The 22,475-nt window shown below is 33.3% G+C and overlaps 1 protein-coding gene across 3 annotated transcripts in view; it reads left to right on the top strand.

The window, feature by feature from the left end:
- The window catches only part of LOC126856260 (uncharacterized), a 155,236-nt gene that overhangs the window by 113,761 nt on the left and 19,000 nt on the right, over positions 1 to 22,475 (top strand). For all 3 annotated transcript variants that reach the window (XM_050604634.1, XM_050604633.1, XM_050604635.1), the window contains 3 exons: positions 7,468 to 7,604; positions 8,417 to 8,510; positions 22,078 to 22,158. In XM_050604634.1, the coding sequence (XP_050460591.1) occupies positions 7,525 to 7,604; positions 8,417 to 8,510; positions 22,078 to 22,158 (255 nt within the window). In that variant the 5' untranslated portion in view covers positions 7,468 to 7,524. The remainder of the gene's footprint in view (positions 1 to 7,467; positions 7,605 to 8,416; positions 8,511 to 22,077; positions 22,159 to 22,475) is intronic.

Below are 22,475 nucleotides of genomic sequence, written 5' to 3'. Positions count from 1 at the left end.
CATATATATTTTAAATTATAAATCAATTATTTAATTAACAATTAATATATAACGTAGTTTATCGTTAATTATTTGGACCTTTGATTCAACTATTTTATTGCGCAATCCGAATCATATTTAAACAGTCGAAAAATCGAATGATAAAGCATTGGATAAAATATACTTAATTTTAAATATTTTTAAAGAAATAATTGTTACTTCGAAAGACAGAGGGGCGGGGGGGGAGGGAGATGGAGAGAGAATTAATTATATCAAATTATCTCCTGATCTCGCGATCGCATTTAGCGATCTGGGTAACACGCCACGATATAAAATATATTATAGTATTCTTCGTTTATAGTTGTTAGAAAAAAAGAGATATAAAGAGTTAGAGAAAAAATATATATTTACATATATATGTGTGTGAGTATGTGTGAATATACGTAAATGATATATATGAATTGAATTAGTAATCAGTCAAAAGTTCCAAGAACCTCTTTTATATATTATCTTCTTTATTCATCTCTATCTCCGAAACGAATATATACCGAATAAATTTTGTCTTTTTGCAACTGGCGAATGTCGACGAATTCACTACGCATGTTCGGGGAAGAATAGGAAGTGTCGAGTGCGAGAAAAGGAAATTCACGACACCTGTACGTGTATAATAAATTCGCTACTTTTTGATAGAGGCTTCAACATCGGTCGAGACCGAAATAAAAGTCGGGGGCCCAGCATCCGGATGACTCTTGACGGATCGCTGCAACGGCGATCCGTCACATGCACATACCATTCTATGCACGATCAACAAGTTCGCTTGATAAATTTAAAGAACAGAGTTATTTTCAGACAAACAAGAGAATTATATGAGATATATTCTTCGAGAGAACGTAAGTCGAAAAACTCCGATATATCCCATAATCATAAAAGTTCAGTCTTCATACCAGCAAACGCTTTTCATGCGACAGATCGCAATGATTACCATAATCGAGAATACGGTATTTCTGTGCATCTATATACACAAGTTATTATCCAGCTTATCTTCCTCCTCCAGATACGAACAGATACGACACGATGGCGCAAAATGACATTCACGGAAACTGAGGCAAATCTTTTTAGCGAGAAGCTTCAGAGATGAATACAGATACGTAACGAGATACTCGGATAAATGTTGCAAACGCATTCAAATCATAAAAACAAATCGAGTCTAAAAGTAATATATTTTGTAATTTCGAAAATAATTTTCTTACGATTACAATATCTCTTGTTTTTAATAAAGAATTAGTCACAGAAAATTATATTTTTATGCGCATAAACGTACGCGTATTTTACATTATATATATAATATAAAATACATAATATATATTTCTATAAAAACGGATCTTAACAGTTGAGAGAGAGAGAGAGAGAAAGCGTGATATTTAGATAATTTAATTCGCACATCACGTACAACAAAGGTTTGGATTAGAGTTAAATTTGATCAGTAACATTATTATCCCTCTTCGTCGAATCAAAAGCAAAATTTTAATCGATTATTCGGCGCAATTTCTTCGGATTGCTCTGACCGAGTTCTCAGATAAGTGAGAAATTCCGGTTCGTAATGATAATTGACAGAGAAATTTTTAGAGAGAGAGAGAGAGAGAGAGAGAGAAAGAGCAAATAAAGAGACACACACACACACACACACACAAAATTGTGCTCTCTAGGATTTTATTCTGATTTTAATGTATTTTAAAAATTATATTATATTTTAAAAAATAACTAATGACCATAGATATACAGGGTGCTAAATTTCAAACGTAACAGGCCAAATATCTCGATAACTAAATGAAATATTGAGGTTTTCTTTTACGCGTCCATCCAAAATCAAATTCTTTTCATCATAATTTATCCGCCTCAAAACAATACAACCTAAAATAACTGGATCTCGTTATTTCATTTAATTATCGAGATATTCGTCTTGTTACGTTTGAAATTTAGCACCCTGTAGAGCAAGTCCATTTATCATTTCAACTACGAAACAACAAATCTGCTCAATTTTTATAATCAGCTGATTTGCTTATTAATGTACATCTCGTGTATATTTTTTTCTTCATTTTTATTAAATAATCTGTAATTATAAACTCGCTTTTGACTCAAACCGCGATTGGTCAACAAGCTGAAACGTTTGTATCGTTACTTATTAAGTTACACGACTGACAAATAACACGTCGACAAGACGCATCCATCACGGCGTTATGTTTCCATTGTACATCCTTGTATGCGTGTATCAACGATAATGGAACTTTACAATACTCGCGGTGGGACGGTTATTTCACCGTTTATTCGTACGTTATTATTGCACGGATCGTATTACGATACCATAAACTCACGTATCCTCCGTTGCGCGTCTGCCGGCGCTCCATTGTGTCGGTCGCATTCTCTTTTTTTTAGCGTTTTCTATGCTTTTTGATGCGTATCTACATATATCGCGCGTGTTTCTTTGCGTTTCTACGCGCTGCATTGTCGACGCTGACAAGACATATCGAGATATGCTTCTACGTAAGTTGCCACGTGCTCGTCGTTAATATTGCGTATTATAATTTTATATATATATATATATATATATATATCTAATTTTAATTACGTGCGATATCATACATAGACATCGCTGCGATGTCTCTTCTTCTCCGTGTCTCGTGCATATCGCCTATTTCATCAAAATGCTAATATTCACTCGTGCTGGGCAAGTTTAAATATATTGCACTTACATGCAATTCCGCGCAGCAAATGGAAAGCTTAAAAAGCAATCTCTGCTTGTGTTTGATTACATCGAGACGCTGAAGAAATATCATCGCGAGGCTTTAAATCGCTCCGCGTATCATTTCACGCGCTTATATGTTGAGTTGACACATTTCTGAAACGCTGGGCTTTCAGAGATCCTACGACTCCGACTCCGATGAATCTTGCCGCGAAATCTGTGTGGGTAAATATATAGCCTGGCCTCTTCGAGGAGAGTCGCAATTTATAAACGACTACGTACATTTATCACAGTAGATATGCAACTTTTAAGTAGTCCACATTAATTCCAATTGGTCGCATATCGAAGAGCAGCAAAATATGCTGATCGCTATTACACTCAATCCTCTAACACATACACGCAACATGTACATATATACAGGGTGTACCGTAAAGACTGGATCAACGTTTAAAGATAGATTCGTGAGATCATTTTAAGATGATGTTTCTTCAGTAAAAATATCGAGGCATTAATAATTTCCATGTTTTAAGCGATTCAAAAAAATGGAGGCCTTTTTTACAAACTAAACTTATAGAGAGTTAAAACTACATTCTTTAGTTAATTTCAGATAGAGTTTACTTTAATAGAGAAAGAGAATTTTAATTTGAGAATTATAAAGATATATAATGGAAAAAAATTGGAAACTTGCAAAAAATAATGATCTCTCTCAATATTTTTGCTGAGCAAAAATTATCTTAAAATGATCTCAAAAATTTATTTTTAAGCTTTGATTTGGTCTTTACGATACACCCTGTATGTACATGTAAAATTTCTATATCTACTATCTACTGTAATTACACAGATCTCTTTATAGGTGAAATATTTTTATTGACAATAGCGAGAAGAGAAATAAACGATGATTAAGTTGTGTCTCTTTTCTTTCCTGTATCTCACAATGTGCAAGGAGCAGGCATCGAAGCGTAAATCCACGATATTCGAAATCCCAAGAAATATCCGTCCTCTGAGGAAGTTTTAGTTCGACAAGCTCACTGACTTGTTAACTCGAAGGTACACCTGACGAACAGCTGTGTAGCCGTCATAACTCCGTCACGGATCTTGATCATGCATAATTCACCCTTCTCGCGTATGTCCTTTATAACGTATCGTCTGTTTCGCGCGTATCTATATACGTAAATATTCTGTAGTATGCAAGTAAAAAATGCTTGATATATGTATATAATATCGGTTATTATTTTAATCAAAGTTTCATTGTAGCAAATAAAGCGAATACTACCGTCGTATTTTTTTATAATAATTGAAATTTTATTAGAATTTTGCACGATCTGATGCGATGAAATATTTATCCATACAATTACTTGTCACTTACAGTTAATTACGGTTATTTGTAACGAAATACATTTTGTGTATATTTCTTTTAAACTTATTCATTTTAAATTTATTTGAACTTGTATTTTTCAAGTAAAATAAAAGAGAATGTTTAAATGAGAATGGAAGTAATAATACGCACATAGAAATCTTTTAATAAAAGTTTCGTATCACACACAATGCAAGTTTTTCGCTAAAACCTATCTTTGAATAGAATCACAGGCGTGGTCGTTCGATTATTTGCGACGCAATGCTATTATTTGAAAGTGATTCGCGACAGCGTGAAACGGCGTTGCGGCTGGTTGATCAAATTTATAAAGCCGTCGATGTATAACATACGATTATTATCATGTTTCTATTGATGTCTCCCCTGCGGCCTGTATTCTTGCCATTACGCACGCGTCAAGGTCGACTTGTTAGACGTGCTCGCAATTAGTTGCAGTTTCAGAACATCACGATATCTATACCGCACAGTAATGAAGGATAACCTGCGTGCAATTCGTTAATAATGCATGGCGCAACAGCCGAACACAAAATTAAAACAAATTGCATTGCTATCGCGTAAATAAACTGGTTTATGTTTCTGTGTAAATTTATTAGTTTAAAGCGACACTTCATTTATGGAGAGCAAATATTCGATTTTAATTGTAGTCCTTTACGCGATGTTGTAATTTATTATTGTATTATCACGTATTATATTTTACGAATCGTATAACATGTTTATTTTACATATTATTGTTGTTTATATATTTTCTGATATATACTATATATTGCTATGCTTTGTCATACAAGTTCTTTTATATTGCTTTTTTTTATGGAAAATATACTAACGATCGAATTTTTGTTCGAACTTTAATTATGCACAGCTAGTTCACTTTAATAAGAAGTCTTTTGCACGAAAGCTTTTTATTCTATCAAGAAACTTATAAGATTTATTTTATATTAAAATTGCAAATTATTTATCGGATACTTTAATAGATGAAGAATCAATTGGTAAAGAATTCAAAGCGTTACAAGATTTAAATATAAAAAAAATGTTAAAAAAGAAATCTTTTGAGAATAATGATTGATGATAACAATAAATTTGATTTATATTAAAAGATTTCTTTTTTTTCTTGTTTAATACTTTTTTTATGTTTAAATCTTGGAACGCTTTGACTTTTTTATCAAGTGATTCTTTATCTATTAAAGTATCCGATAAATGATTTGCAATTTTAAGATGAAATATAGGTTTCTCGATAGGAAGTGACTTTCATGCAAAAGATTTCTTATTAAAATGAACAAGCTACCCATAACAAAATATATTAAATTATTAATTGTAAGTAAGATTTATCTTAAAAGATTTTTTATTAAAGCAAACAAGCTATGCGTAATGGAAAGTATTAAATTACTAATTAATTAATGTATAATAAATTTTTTACCAATTTTAGATTAATTTTTATGAAAATTGAATTAACTCTTTATTTGTATTTGTTACTTTTTACATAAATCTGTTCGAGGCAGAAATTCAATATCTTTATAATTAAATGTTAAATTAAAATTTTGTTAAAGTAAAATTTACATTATTTTGCTCCTGTAATATCCGATTTCCAGAGAGCCTTTTATTTTTTCAATTGCTCATAAATTAATAAAAGATTTTCTTTAGCTTATTTTCGAAGAAATAAAGTTCTCATTGACCTTATTTTTTATTACGATAAATTGTGTTCTCGATTGCTTCTAATTTTATGAAATAATAAACTTCTCAGTACGATGTAAAATCCGATTAATCTTTTCTTTTTTCGGGTGTTTTTACTAAAATCGCGAAGTACATCCGATTATGCGTTGACTGTAGCGTAATCCCGCTCACGCAATGTATCATGTATTCGCGCTTATGCACGAACACGCATAGAACACATGGATTTCCGCCCACAGCGGAGGAATGAACTTTCTCGCACATAACTTATGCAAATTACTCGGCCATTGTGTACGGTTGCTTAAATACATTTACGGATATCACTCGTCAGGTCCTGTTCAGAACGGTATCTTTAACGTATTTCTTCTAATAGGCTTCTCTACGCGCTATAAGATTTTTCTTACGAAGCACCAAACGCGAAAATATACTTCGCGTTGCGTGCTGCTTAACGACATATTTAATCTATTTCCATTTATTTCCGAGTAGGCATAAAAAATGAATGAAACCACTTACTTTATTTTCGATGCAAAAAGATAAAAATATCAATTTTAATTTTAAGCTATTTACGAAATTTATTTATGGAATAAGAATCATCTATAAAAAAAAATTATACTATAAAAAAAGAATTAAAAAGATTGGAAAATATTGTCATAATTTTGTTTTATATATACAATTCCTGACTTTATATATTTTCCGTTTAAATACTCACTGTAATGTGTCTTTAATAATCTCTCTCGAACATAAAAAATATATTACATTATGATCACACATTTTTCTATATTATTCTTAATTTTATATTTTCCATTTATTCGCATGACATTGACGTTTTTATAATCTATTTGCGATGACTCTGTGGGTATAAAAGAACATACAATAACCATCCGTATTATTGTTCATCTGAATCGGATTTAACGCTATCCAGCGTGCATGAGTCGATTATGGCGCGTGGGTTGCACACAGCGAGATCGGCCTGGCGCCTCGAAACTCTCGGATCGAGATCCGAACGTGGAGTTACGAGTAATCGAGGTCGTTAGGTTGAGATTGTTACATGGGCCGCGCAACAATCAAGCTCGATAGCGAAGACGCGGATACCGGCAACGCGTGTTCCGCATCAAACCGATGTACCTCTTGTGCGTTATCAATACGCACTCCGATCTACTTACTCTACAAAGGCCGAATTCTATAGGAGATTCCGTGATGTAACGATTATCACGTCAGTATTGCATGTAGGAAATTACCACCGATTCAATTCATTCGTGGATATGGGAACAATTATAGATTGCGATCAATGATAAATGCAATTATGTCTCGTATAATAATAAAAATAAATAAAAATTAAGGAATCAATCATTCTCACATTAGGAATGATTGAATGAATAGGAGAATGTTTTCGCAATGTAAACTTTAGAGAAAACCGAATGGATTACGAAAGCACATTTCTTAGCTAATTTTAGATAGAGTTTACTTTAATGGAATTTTAATTTAAAATTCAATTGTGTGATGCGGAAGATAGAGAATTGCTAAATGATACAACTGATAAATGATTTTTCTCGATAGTTTGGCAAAAAATTAATTTTATGTTGAACAAAAAAGCTATTATTAAAAAAATAAGACTGTGTTAGCGCAAAAGAAAAAAAAAAAAACAATAAACTCCGAAATTTAATTTATCGCGTGCGCGAGCTGATTCTCAAAGTTACTCTTTCGATTGCAGATGTCAACGTGACTGGGCCAATTGAAAAGAGTCGTAAGAGATGCCGTAGTTGTCGCTATGAGCGAGAGCCGGTGCTACACGGATTCGCTCGTGCTCGCCGAACATCAGCCCTTCAACCGTAATGGGAAGGCGCTCAGGTACGATTACCATAAATGCACACCATGCTGGCTAGTGTGCACTCTGCCATCAACCTGCGAGCTTAATCGCCTGCGACAGGGCGAGCGCGTTGATCGTGCCGTGATTGATTTATAGTTCATAATTGAAGACTGTAATTCGCAAACGACCATTGAGAAATTGCACGATCGACGATCTTTTCTACCAACTGCATTTCGATGCTAACGAATTAAAAAACTTTGATATCACAATCTCGCAAATGTTGCTAGATGTGTCACATATCGTACATCCACTTTTTATTCAAAAGAATTATCTAATTTATGATGTAAAGATTATTATATTATTATATTAAAAAGAGTTATATATACTCATAAAAAAGTTAAGTAATTTTTCGTATTTAATTTAAATTATTCGCATTTAATTTTTTAATTTAATTTATAATATAACAAAAGAAAATTATTACTACTAAAAGATTTATACTCTCTCTTTCTTTCTTTCTTTTTTTTTCTCCCTCTATTTCTTTTATTTATTTTTTTATTAAGAATATTCATCTGTTTTAAATAATATTTTAAGTATTTAAGTAAACAACTATATATCATCGGACACTTCCGCTGCGTTTATTGTATCAAAACTTCTTTGAAATTATCACTATCGGTTAATAGCATTGCGAGAAGATGTCCGATCAGATTATCGATCGAATTATGGTCCTCGGTTAATCAGATTATACCACGGAAGCCTAGCTCCCATTCGTGTCTCATAAACTGGGCTTAACGCTAAGGCACGGATCCTACCCGCGCCTTTTTTCATCGAAGACATTAATGAGGGTTGATTTCAGGGGATCTAAGAAGAGCGTGCTGTTTTATACGACCGACTGCGGGGATGAAAAAGAGGACTTAGGTCTCAAGCTTCAGCAACGATCTGTCTCGTTGGTAAGTCTCGCATTAACGTCAAATCTGTGCCTGATTGCGCGTAGCACTCGATCTTATGTCAATACGCGGATAAAACTTTTGATTCGTTCGTACATACCGTACGATTTAAGTTAAGAATTTATTAAAAAAAAAAAAACAGTATAATGATCTTGAAAAATATAATAATCTTAAAAATTTTTTTAATTTATGTTTGATTTTATTTTGTCTATTAAATAAAAGATTATATTTAATATAAATCTTTTATGTTAAAATTTTATTTTTACGTTAATTTTATGTTAAATTGTAACAAAAATTCAATTTTTTCTCATATTCTTAATTTAGTGTTACACAATTATAATTTTATGCTATAGCATATATACACAACTATAATTTATATGCCACAGCATATATATATTTGCATTTACGTGTGGCTTGATATAAAATTCGCGACAATTTTTTTCTGCTCGGATCTAAAGAGGCAACTGCGATTTCCATTAAGCCTGATGTTCTCTCACTGAATTATCCAGTGCCGTCATTATTCAATGGGGAGCTTAATGACGTGCGGCACCAAAACAATGCAGTATCGATGCCGAATCATATGAACCTTCATACGAACTTCACGCACGCGATGCAGGATACAATGGCCTTGTTGAAGGATTTATCCAACGTATAATTTAGCCGCGATTTAAATGCAACGCTACTTTTGAATTGAATCATTATTAATCGACATTTTTGTATAAAAATTTAATCTCTAATAAATTTTACAGTTAAAATTATTGTATATAAAAGGAATTAATCCTATAATAATCTCGAAAATAAAATAACTATTATATCATATATTTTGCGTAAAAAGTATAAAATCCGTGTATTCTATTCATCAGTGAAGATGGAAAAGCCATTGTGTGTGTGGAAAAATCGATGATAGTTATTCCTCGCGATAGAAGTAATCTTTCTCATCGTCATTATTTCACGGTTATAATCAAATGTGATAAAGGGATGTATTTGATGAATTATCATAAATAATATCATTATTTCATCTTTTTTCATCTAACTTTTTACATTATTACTTTCATTTTGACACATAAATAAGCAAGAGAAAATTCTAGTTAGAACTTGGAATTTTTTTAAGTACTTTAATCACGCAATCACTGCAGAATTATTAAAATGTCATCTATATGTATTATCTTATATTATTCTTATAAAGTTCTGATAAAGTTTTAAAGATTCTTTTGAAGAGAAAAATAAAAATTTGCTGTTTTATTTATCTATTAAATTACATAATAAAAATGAATTACTCCATTGCAAAGATAAACAAGCAATTAATTTAATGAATAAACAAAATTAATTATAAATGTATTCACCTTATGATTGATCCAGCGTCGTCTCCTCGGACCTGCTTGTATTTCTCCTCCTCTCTAGTTCACGGTGTTCACTCGACACTCACGCAATAATTACGAAAACACTATTAATAACGATCGCCCGCGCACCGATCGATGATCGCACGAAACTTTGCACGACACTTCCAATATAACACTCCCGCAATCGCACGCGACACGAACTTTATTATATTACAACCAAGAACAATGCTAACACAGTTCTACGATTCGCTCAATATTCGACCTTAATCATACGCACGATAGAATAATCCCATTTGACGTTTCTCGATCTTCTCACGATCGTGTCTCAAAGATTACTACGACAGTATACAAAACGATATTATCTTTTTATTCGAATGTGACCGTAACGACAACAATGCGAGCTCTGCGCATAAATACCAGCGTGTTTACTCATGAATTTTTTATACTTGAATATTTATTGTGTGTTTATTGTCTTCTTGAAAATAATGAAGCATCCTGCCAAATGCTGCCCAATGCCTGCCAATAATTTGAACTACCTCGTCGTAAATGCCGTCCAATTTTCTAACTGTCACTCAATTTTACTGATTAACAGCTGTACGGGTAGACACTCTTTAGACTAGACCATAAACCTTTCGCAATTCTAAAAGTGGCCTATAACTTTCCATTTCGATACTATCGCACGCCGTAAATTCCCAATCACCTGCTGTATCAGTCGTCTCGATGGTAACATCCAGGCGTTTCCACCTAGGCTCTTCATCATCGTCTTCGTCCCTCATTATTATCCCTCACATATTCTCAGCGCTGATTTATGAACACCGGCGGATTGTGCGGTAGAAGCGAAACCAACGACCGGTGGTCCTGTATTTCTTGTCTTCTGTCAAACCATACTGAAAGCAAATCTACTTGTCTGAGATTCCACGATGAAAATGAAAACCTGAAGATTGCAATAGGATAGCATATTTGACGAAAGATTAAGTCGCATTAGTTACGATATTTTATTTCACAGTATATACTGTAAATATAGGATAATAATAATAAATTTATCTTTTTTTATCTCTAAATTTTAATCGGAATCTATATAATAAATGATAATATAATAATAATAAACTCTCTATCCTATATAATATATTATTTTTCAAGATTACGTATATTATAAAAAAATAAATTATAATTACAATTATAAAAAGAAAGCACTTTACATGAATGTGGGATTTTTTATGCTAATGACATGTTTTATGCTAATTACTAAATAATCTCTCTACATTTATCCTTATAAAAATTATGTCTCTTTCTAATAATTACATTCTTATAATTAAAATTTTCTTTTCGCTTTTATTGCCATTTTTATTTTGGTAGCTTTGTATTTGGATTCTTGGCATTGTAAAATTATATATTTTTACAATCGTAAATACTCATTTATCGCTCATTAACTGCAAATTATCTCACGCACATACGATTTCTGATTCCAATATCGCAGCATCGAATATTAGCGTATCGGATCGGCAATGCTTTCGTGCCCGCCTACCGTCAAATCGCATCGAAAGCGATGCGCTCGTCGACTTTCCTAGCATTTCACATCTCCAAAGCTGTAATAGAGCGGCAGGTAAAGAGGCGTTCGACGATCGGATCGCGATAAGAAAATCGGTAAGCATAAGTCGCTGCTTGCTAATCGTAGCTTTGCGAGATGGTATATCATCTCAGCATCGTCTTCCGCATTTTGCAAGCTGGGAGCGCACATCTTTGCCGATTGCATCTTTGATCGATACGATATTTTCTACTCGCGTTATAACGTACACATTATCACCATCAACGATTAATTGACATGATAATAACCATTACATAGATACACACATGCATACAAAATAGATTTTTTTTTAAGTATAGATAATTTTTTTTCTATATAAAATTAATATGAAAATAATTATAAATTTTTTAAATAGATGACCGCGAATTTATGATATGCAATAATATCAAAATGAAAACTTATAGGCGATATTATAAGTAGCATTTTATAAAATTCACGTACATTATTAATGATAACTCATTTTGTGAAAATTTGATTAATGAAGCATTGAGTTTTAATTAACTTTTTTAACTGTTTGAGACTTGAAGAGATTGCCAGTTCACCCTCTTGCATATATTCTCTTTATGAACACAAGGATGACCCTTGGCAATACGAGACCGGTTTTAATCGTCTCGATTAACCACGTTGAGCCCAGCATGGTCGCTGTATCCATACGGCTTGTTTCATCATGCATTTATGATGGAACATTCGCCCACGCCACTAGTAGTTTCGCGCTAGCAGCAAACTCTTGTACCAGACTTTTAAGCTATGTTTACGAGATTTTCTCGTGTATCAGCTACACGACATTTATGAACTTTGAAACTACTTATTAAATTCTTAACTTATTTTAATCTACGAAAAAAAAAAAGAAAATTAATTATAGTGGAAATCTTTAAATGAAAAATATATTAACTGCTTTTAAAGTTTTTTGGTTAATAGAAAAATTGTGATATAATATCATATATTGAAAAAAAAAACATAAAAAAATACTCATTGTAGATTTTGTGAGTACCATGCATATAATTTTCATTCTATTTTGAACGCAATTGTAATTCGAATGATTAGCATATATTAGAACATGAAAATACGCATATTTCTTTGTAGTTCGCGTACTCGCGTTCCCGTTATTTCGTAGAAAAAAAAAAAACCGTAACATGCATAACAGTGCATCCTTAAGTTGCGGCAAGCTACGACGCATGTGCAACGGCCTGTTGCCTGCCGCGGCGGAGATTATTGCTGAGTAAGAGTGGAAGGAGGTCGAGAGTGCTTCGTGGTGGTGGATTTATTTCCGACTACGTTGTCTCGGATGATACCTCAATTGCGTTCTGTCATATAAATGGCCGTAATTACTATCGATTCGCGGCTCGTGCACTGTCGCAGATTGTCTGATAAGGATTGCATTTAAATTAGTAGATTAATCGGATCGGAGAATTGAGCCGATTTTGAAAGGCTTCATTAGTGATGATCTTTACCATTTATACCATGTAAACCGAAGAGACATTTAAATTTAAAATTATCGCTTTAAGCATCGCATGGAGTTTCTATATTCAGTATAAAAACTATCATGCGATAAAAATGAGATTTAAAATTAACTAACTAAATTTAATATTAAAGTATATTTAATATTAAATTATGAGATATCGAATACACTAATAAAAAAAAATGTTAGATATTATTTTTGAGATTTATATTAAAAATATAATATTAGTTTCCTATATAACAACTACAACCAGCACTTTACTTTCAAGGAATTAATCGAGTGTCAAATAAAAAACTTGGAAATACTTGGTAAAGAATTAAACTTGATTAGATTGTGAGAGTATCGCAAATAAACTTGGCAAAACAATCCTGTCTCATTAACAAGTCGATTACAATGTCAATAAGTACATTTATCGTTGCTGAATACTAAATTGAGAGGATACCAAGTGTTTATTGTCAAACATCAATTGTACTGCGCGCAATCATTGTTCATGGTATGTGCGTTGTATTATATAATTCTAAATCTTAACGATTGATATTAGCAAATTGTTTCATACCGTGATAATTGTGTTTAACAATTTAAACGGACATTGTTGCCCCACTTTAACTTTTTTTTTTTTTTTCCATAAAAAACAAAAATATATTCTCAATTCTTTGAACAAACCTCGAAATGCGCGGATCGCGCGAACAAATGCAAAATTAGAAAAACTTGAAGGCTCTATTAATAAACATCAAATAAGTCGCGTTAAAATCAGACGTCATTAATGTACGACTAATAGCACTGAATTAGCATATCAAAGATCAATATCAAAACGTGCTATAGTGCTCCTGACTACTCTCCGCTTTGAGATGATAAACTCGAATTTAGGCCAATGCTTGGTCCAATTTTGAGTGCCCTAATTTCGAAATTGCAATCAGAGAGCTTCAATCGAAACCATTAATTTCCGTTACATGATTCATCGGAGATGGTGAATGCGTGCACATAGGATCGAATAATTCTGAAGTTTACGCGTACTGTGTTCTCGGTAAAAGTCAGGCGTGACAGTAAAAAAGTACAAAGAATAATAAGTCATCTTAATTTTAATATACTTAATTCGCTATATGTATTACAATAACGAGTGCTCAATCAAAAAATACGAAGAACAAAATATTAAAAAAAATGTAAAACCGAAGTTACATGTGATTAAATAATTATGATATATATGATTTTTTTATTGTGCAATATTATTATATGATATATTATTAAAATCAGATTTTTTTATAACATTATCAAATTCAGTAGCATAATTTATGTTATAACATATTTTCACATGCATGTTGTTGTTAACCAAATCTGATTGAATTATGTGCTTGGATAATGCAGCGACTCATTAATATTCTCGTGAATATTATTAGTATAATTCAATAACATAAAGTATACGATAAATATAAATAATAATTATAACAACATTGCAAATAATATAACAATTTTAATGCTGAATGTTGTGGAGAATTTTTGAAATCTATTTTTTATGCAAACTCTAAAATCTTTCTCTTTCAATTTTTTTCATTGTTATAAATAGCAAAAATATGTACCGCGTATACTTCAGCACGTTTAAATAAACTAGTTCACACACACACACACACACACACACAAACACACATTTGTCTACAGCATCAAAATGTGAACTCTTCGAGATTGCACTTGTTCTTCAATTCCTGACTTATAAACTTTCTCGAGATAAATCTAGCAACTTTGTTTCGTAGCGTATCGGTATCGCCGACGAGGTCGACGCGCTCGTTGTTACGCGACACGTATAAGCGCGCACACGTGTGCACTCGTGAGAATTTCTACCTCGGGCCATGAAATGGTAATTCTCACGAGCCCCGACGATCGGGACCCCCGCGTAATTTTGTAGCTCTCTTGTGTGCCCATCGTTTGGCACGCATGGCAATCTCACGCCATTAGCCTTGGGCGATTTGGCGAGCAGACGTCCTTAGGTGACTCGACATGATCGTCCGGAGAAGCAAGATGGATGCTACTTAAAAAAAAAAAAGTCATTAAAAAAAAGAAAATCACTATCATCGACACGTCTTCTCAATTGATTACTTACGAAACAGATTTTGTTACAATACGATAAAAATAGACGATTCTATTCGCATCATATATGATTGAGAGAAACTATACTCGCATAAACTTAAGTGCTATATCATTGTCGTCCATTAGACAGCAATTATTCTGGTACTCGCACATCGATGTCTCGTGAAATTAACAAATCGTCGCGATACATAATCCGTTATGCATGTTGATTTCTTGCGCGATTTACGGTAGAAACTGGCTTGTGGTAGCGATAGAATGGCGGAAGCAGGGTTCGCTGTCAGTACACGTTGTATCGAGCTGTCAGGCACGTGTAAGTCCTTACGTCTCGACACGAATAAATCAGTTAGAAGACGCGTACCTCTGACGGGATAAAATCGTCAAGGATAATAATACACGGACAAATCCGGTTGAGAAACGTGACGAATCGTATTTATCAAAAATGTTGCGTCGATCGAATTGAATATTTGCGATGAGGCATGCAAGATAATTGTATCGTTTAATCGTTTAATGTATGCGTCGCAATATAACACGCGTGTATCAAAAGGGAATTCTTCTAGGGTCGTAAGTATCTCAAAGCCTAATAAGCGAGAAAATTTAGAAAAATGTTTTCTTTCTCTATTCATAAAATTTTTTTATTAATGAACCTATTTTAAATTTTAGAAAAATAGAACATCCGCATTCAAACATTTTCATATTCTTACGCATTGTTTATTTCAGTTATTATATAATCAACCTTTATATGAATCTTGTAGATCGCAAGTATTATATATTTTTAGAAACGTGATTTAATGGCCGCTTGCACGTTTCATTTAATTTAAACGAAATGGGCGGGTTCGAGACTTGAAAGAACTCGGGACGAGTTGTGGCTTCGAGGAAAACGAGGTAATAACCTACCTCAAAAAGAAACGGATCGAATCGCGTGTTGGGTGCGCGACGCGCGACCTGAGATTGGCCCCCGGCACGTGATGCGCACCATAAGAGCCCCACCATGAGATACCTAACTGTACCCTCGTCTCTTGAATTATATTCACGCCCTGTTCCTCCATGCTCGGCTATGTAATAATTGTTCCCCCGCGTCAGCAATTAGTGAACCGTGAGCATCGTTTTCGCGATTGTTCCTATCTATCGCCTGCCATTAATCCGTCGAGGAAGCCGCGCTTCGGCAGCTTACACCGTACGATCCTACACGAAGGTGTGTTCCATAAGAATTTATCGTCATTACCATAATCTCCCGGTATTACACCTGTTTGAGAAATCTAATTAATATTGTCTTAACACTCGTATAACGGTAAATTGTAATTGTTATGTTTCATGACATGATTCAGTCATTGTCTTAACAAGAGAGAGTTCCGTGCTTTTCCATAAATTTTAATATCTGTTATGATAGAAAGACATAGAAAAAGAAAGAGAGAGAAAGGAAAATTATACACGTAGTGTCCATTCAAGGAAAAACGGACATTATCACTATTAAATTTGAAACATTATTATACATATAATTTATGCATATACATATAATTTATACATATAACATATAATTTTTACGTTACGTCTCTGATTTTTATTAGGGAGAGATTTTTATCTACTCTTTTTTTTTCAAAAAATTGACAATTTAAAAAATCTGATATTATCTTAACATATAAACATAAAGGAGCAAATAAAGTAATTTAATTATTTGTAATTTAATTGTTGTGTAAAAATAAAAAGATAAATAAATATTGTTCGTATTATTATAAAAATTACAATTACAATGTTCACGACGTCGGCGGGGTGTAGGATTTCAAGAAAGAACGTACGAGTCTGATATATAATGGCGGTTGTCACACCAGGGGGAACGCGCGTAAAAAAACTCACGGCTATAAATCTCGCCGCAATCCGATTACAAGTAATAACAAACGGGATTTTCCCGTCGCTTCCCAGGAACGTGGGCGTTTCTTCCTGAACATTGGTATTCCGCGTTTCATCCGCGCCGCCTGATTGTACTCATCTCGTCAGAACTTTAATTGATACATCGGGGTCGAGGAGTAGAGTCGACCCCGGCAACCGTACATGAGGGAGCGATATTTGCGTGATAGATGGGCCCGCCCGGTCGATGCTTTTCTCGTACAAAAGAGTCTGCAGATATGATAGTGTGTAAACATCGATATTTTTGAATACCGCTCGATAATCATATCGGTACACTCGCGCTTACCAATTAACGAACGAGGTCTGATTATTCGCACGAATGGCTCTTTGCTATTGCCGTGGTGCTTCGAGGATCTGCCAATTTTCTTTCATCTCGAAAAAATCGAGCATTATATGGATAGGTGGAATACGTATATACGCGTACGTATCTCACTTTTTGTCACATTTCTTCGATCGTATCGTTCATCCGGTTTCGATGTGACATAATGATCATGTAACCGTTGCGGATAATTGTCACTTCGCTTGTTGTGTGTTAAATATATATACTTTTTCATATTGTTTTGCAAAATAATAAAAATTAAGTTATCAATTCTTGTTATCACGATTTCCATGATTATTAGAGTATTAATACAATAACGTTTAAATGCCACATATATTGCATTGCTAATCGGTTATTCTATGTACGATGCTAATTCGTATCAATAAGAGTAAGCTAATATATTAAATCGATATTTAATATATCTTAGATAATATTTGAAAATTAATTTAATAAGATATTAAGATATCGAATGGATCATGATTAATTTTTTGAAATTATATATTTTATAATTTATATTTCACAATATTTGAATCATGATATTAAATCATCGCCTTAGATTTGAGAATTTTAAGACAGATGAATATTTAAAACCTTTAAATACGACATAGCTTTTTCATCTAATAATCTTTCCTTTTATTCAACTAGTATACAACTAGTGGCAGGCAACTATAGGTGGCATTAAGAGATGACAGGAAAGGATGAGGAGGAGACGAGAGAGCTCGTCTTCACTCCTCTGGAAAGCAATTAAGAAAGACCTTGAAAAAAAAAAAGAGGAAAAAGCTCGCGGTGAAAAACGAAGACGACAAAGACACGGAATGGTTCGTGTTCTTCGTGGGAGAGGAGCATGAGACACGCGCGTACGTGCTGGTGCGTGCATGGCTCGCAATATACGCACATATACGTGTGCTATCACACACACACACACACACACACACACACACACATATAGACACGATCACTTCGACGTCACGTGAAATATAACCGAGATTTTTCTTCTGGCTACACGAGAGAAGCCCCAGCTTCTCTCTCATCTCATCCTCATTCCTTCCTCTCTTCTTCCTTTTCACTTCTCTCAACATCGCAACGAATACCCGCGCGCTATCGCCTTTAATGCATTAAACGCCTTTCATTTTTTTTTTAAATGGATATTATCTAAATGATCAAATTATACGCGAGTCCTTCTCTGAGCATGACTTCGATCTACAACATAAATATCATTACATCTCTTTCGTATTTTGTTTATATATATATTATGTCTTCATTAAATATTTATACAAATTACCGTTAGCACGCATATAATGTTATATGTATGTGTACATTTTATTATGTTCCTCATAACATTGCTTCCTCTCGGTTGCAATGTTTTTTTCTGATATTTTTACGAGGTCACGCTTGGAAATACGAAGCGCGAACGTCGATTTATCCGCCTACACGTCTTTATTTTCCTCTTTCTGGTTTTCCTTCTTTTTTTTTTTTTATTTATTCTCGTGCAACAGACGTCAGATGGAAAGTGTCAACAACTGGCAAGCTGTTTTCCTTCGGCAGCGCAAAACACGATGTGCCGACTATCGATGATGGAATGATAAAATTCGCTCGTAATCTGAATCTAACTTGCTCGTGGAGAAATGTAATAATATTATATAAAATATATTTGAGCACGAATACACAGAGCCGCAAAAAAGACGATATTGGCGAGTTTAATGTCACTAATACATTACAATATAAGTTTTATTAATTTTCTAGCGCGATATATTTAACACACAAGTTTGACATAAGATAAATAAAAATGAAAATGTTTCTTGAGAGAATCCCACTATTATCTTGTGATACTGCATTGCCGGTTTGATAATGCTTTTTTCTTTCTCTTGTATCGGACTCTTTAACAGAAATATGCACCCTTCATTTACTCGCAAATTGCAATTATTCACCGCGAAATGTAGCGGCTAATGGCGCGACTCGGAGAATGTCAGTTCTTTTTCGATTCTTTTACGACTTTTCGGTTTCGTTTCTTTTTCATCGTCGAGTAGAATCATATCGTCATTAGCGATCGTAAGTGGTGCGTATAATGATGAAAAATTATCGCATATATGATCGATGAAGAGGCGATGGAGATAAAAACACGATGTGTTTCCGTTAATGACAATTTTTGCATTAAATTGATTAAAACGCGTAAATTAATTAATTTACGTTTTAAATTATATCATTATTCACTTGCATTGCAATTTTCTCAATTATAATTACTATACAAATGATTGCCGGTAATTGTCTTAATAAAATTTTTTGTAATAAAAACTTTGGTCTTTTGACATTTAATGAAATAAATTATTATAGAGAGTATTAAAAGAGTTTAAATCTTGATCTGTGCCAGAATTTATGCATGCAACGCATGCATCACAATCCGACAGTGACGAATAGCGAAAGATTGGTTATCGTGATGTCGAAACTTTGCTCATAAATTTTGATGCGCCTGACTATCACAAAGTCTGTACTGGTACATATATGCAATGTTCTACTCTACTATTTTAATTTAAATGACAAAATTGGTGCTACCATGATATATGTCGGATGGATCGAATACCGAAGCGTTGCTAAACGGACAAATTTTCGTTTATTAAATTGACACGGCTCATTTTTCGCTATCTCAAGCATAAAAGTACATCGAAAAATGTACTATTTATTAATAACAATAAATATATTATTTATTAATAATTATTTATAATATATATATATATATATAATTTATAATATTGCAATTATTTTTTTGCAACTAGAAATTTTAAAAAGAAGAAAAGAATTTTTTTGTTAAAATAATATGCACAACATTATTAGATATCCATGGGCGATTAAAGCAACAAATCTAGTATTCAGTAGTGAATAATATCCGTTGATAGTTGAGTTGACGTGACAATTTTTTGATTAAACTAGTCTTGTGAATTGCTGTAATAAAGAATGAAATAGTTTCGTAAAGGGGGATCGAAGAGGTCAACAATAGAGCTGCGCGATTCTCGTAAACCATGTACACAACACGAGACGCAGAACCGGGAAGTAAATAATGTCATAGGCAATGATAAGAAGCATAAAATTCCGTCATACAATTCGTAGAAAGCTTGGAGAGAACGATAAAGCTCGTGCGATTGATGCTCTTTTGATTGATATCATAAAGCTGAATATAAAACGATAGCGAAAAGAATATTACTTATTGAGCTTCTTTAAAAAGCAAATAGCAAATATTATAAAAAAAAATATTTGTTGAATTCTAAAATAGGAGAAAATAGCCATTATATTTTTGACGACGATTTTCAGTTTCTCTTTTGCTAGCTATTTTATCTATAAAAATATATAAATATATATTAAAAAAATCATTTAATGCTCAAATGCAATTTTTTAGACATCTTACAAAAGCGTCAGCTTTATATTTTCGAAACATTATCTTTTATCTTAGAAACAGTGAATATTTTTATCTTATATTAGTATCATACTTTTGCCGTTACTATATTTTCTAAAAAAAATTTTATTAGAAAAATTAATTGAGCGAGATATCGTGTATCCTTTAAAAGTGCAAGAATGAACCATTAAAACTAACTCTCAAACTTTAATAGCGATAGAAACATCAAAAAGAATTAATGTTAGATGAGCTCGTAAAAGCTTTCGAGAGTTTCGTTGGCGTCAATTTATTTTCTTAATCATTTTTCCCTCAATAACTTTTATTTTATCATAACCGCTGTCGAAGGATGCCTGCGAAGAATCACAAAACTGCTTTCCATCAGCCGTTGGGATTCGCGAATCCAAGTATGATTGCATTCTGTTCGCAACCTTGATTCCGTGCGAGGGGTTATTTTGAGAAGAATGCGAGAAAATAATTTCAATAAATTATATTATCCTTCGCGATAAAGGCACACGAAAAATATATTTTATTCTTATATATTCTCGTTCTCTTAGTAATAATCTATAACATTGAAAAAAGTATATTAACGAAAAATAATAGCGAATGATAATACAAGCTGAATGCATTTGTTCTTATAAAAGGAAAAAATTATTGCCTTTCAAAATTTAATACTTTATAACATTTATATTATCTTCTTTTTATTGAAAATGGATTCAAAAAATAAATTTGATAAATCGTTATTAAATTATTATCATTTTCTGTACGCTATGTATTTGAATGTGCATTAATTTAATTCGAGCATGAGCGCTGCCATTGGCGTTGTGTATCCATATCGATTTCACCATATGTTTAAAATAATACCAATGCGTTTGCGCCAAATATGTAAGAAGAGAGGCGACGGGCAATCTCGATTTCATCCCGAGCTGACAACCGTCGCGATTATTCGCGTCTGCAACGAGTATATCCTCGCTGTTGAACTCTTATCGTTCAGAAAACGCGTTATAGCCGCCACGGATATTAGCTTACGATCGACCATGAAGACTCGGAAGGTCGCGGTTTGCGAATAACTTTTCTTTTTCCTTTTTCTTTTTATTGCCAAGAACAGTGTGAAACTTTTTAACTCGGTGAGATATTGAACGTAGAGAAGCGTAATACCCTTGGCGATCATATCGAATATCATGAGTGAATGAAAACTCAGCTCTAGGGATATCATGTGCTTTCTTCGGCTTATATAAAGCATTCTTACTATTGTGAATATCGTAACAAAAATTGGAGTCTAAATTAGCGTCGCCAATTTGTTGATATATGAATATATGAATATTATTTTTGAAAATTTCTTAGAAAATAACAATACAGATAAAGAAGGAAACCTAAAATAAATTTTTTATTATTGAAGTACGAATTATGTACGATGAAATTATTCTGAAACGTTCTTAACATAAAACTTTATAACTTTATTTATTAATATTTTTATATATCTTTATAATCTAACTTGTTTCAGACCGCATTACACACGGGAGTTGGCACTCAGCAACAGCTGTTGGAACCAAGAATGGCGCAATTGGAAACCCTAGAGGCTAAGGTAAGACCTTTAAATTTCACAATTTCTTGGAAAAATTCGCGAATGAAAATTCATGAACGTCGTAAAACTGAGAGAGTGTCAAAATCCATGTCGAGTTAAAGTAAAGTGGCACGAGAACGCGCTAGGAAGCCTTTTCGCGTGACCGTGGCTCCCCTTCTGGTTTCCGAAATCCTCTTTTTTTTCTCTCTCTCGTCGAACCTGCATGGCGGCGAAATTGCGTCCGTATGGGAGTCCTGTTTTTAGTGAAAGACCCTTTCGGAAGGAACCGAAGGCGATGTTTCGCGGTTATTGGCGGATCGGCGTTATATAGTCCCCGC

The sequence above is a fragment of the Cataglyphis hispanica genome, chromosome 18 (assembly GCF_021464435.1).
Source record: "Cataglyphis hispanica isolate Lineage 1 chromosome 18, ULB_Chis1_1.0, whole genome shotgun sequence".
Lineage (NCBI taxonomy): Eukaryota > Metazoa > Arthropoda > Insecta > Hymenoptera > Formicidae > Cataglyphis > Cataglyphis hispanica.
The sequence above is the reverse complement of the archived record's forward strand: the minus strand, read 5'-3'. Positions and strand labels throughout refer to the sequence as shown.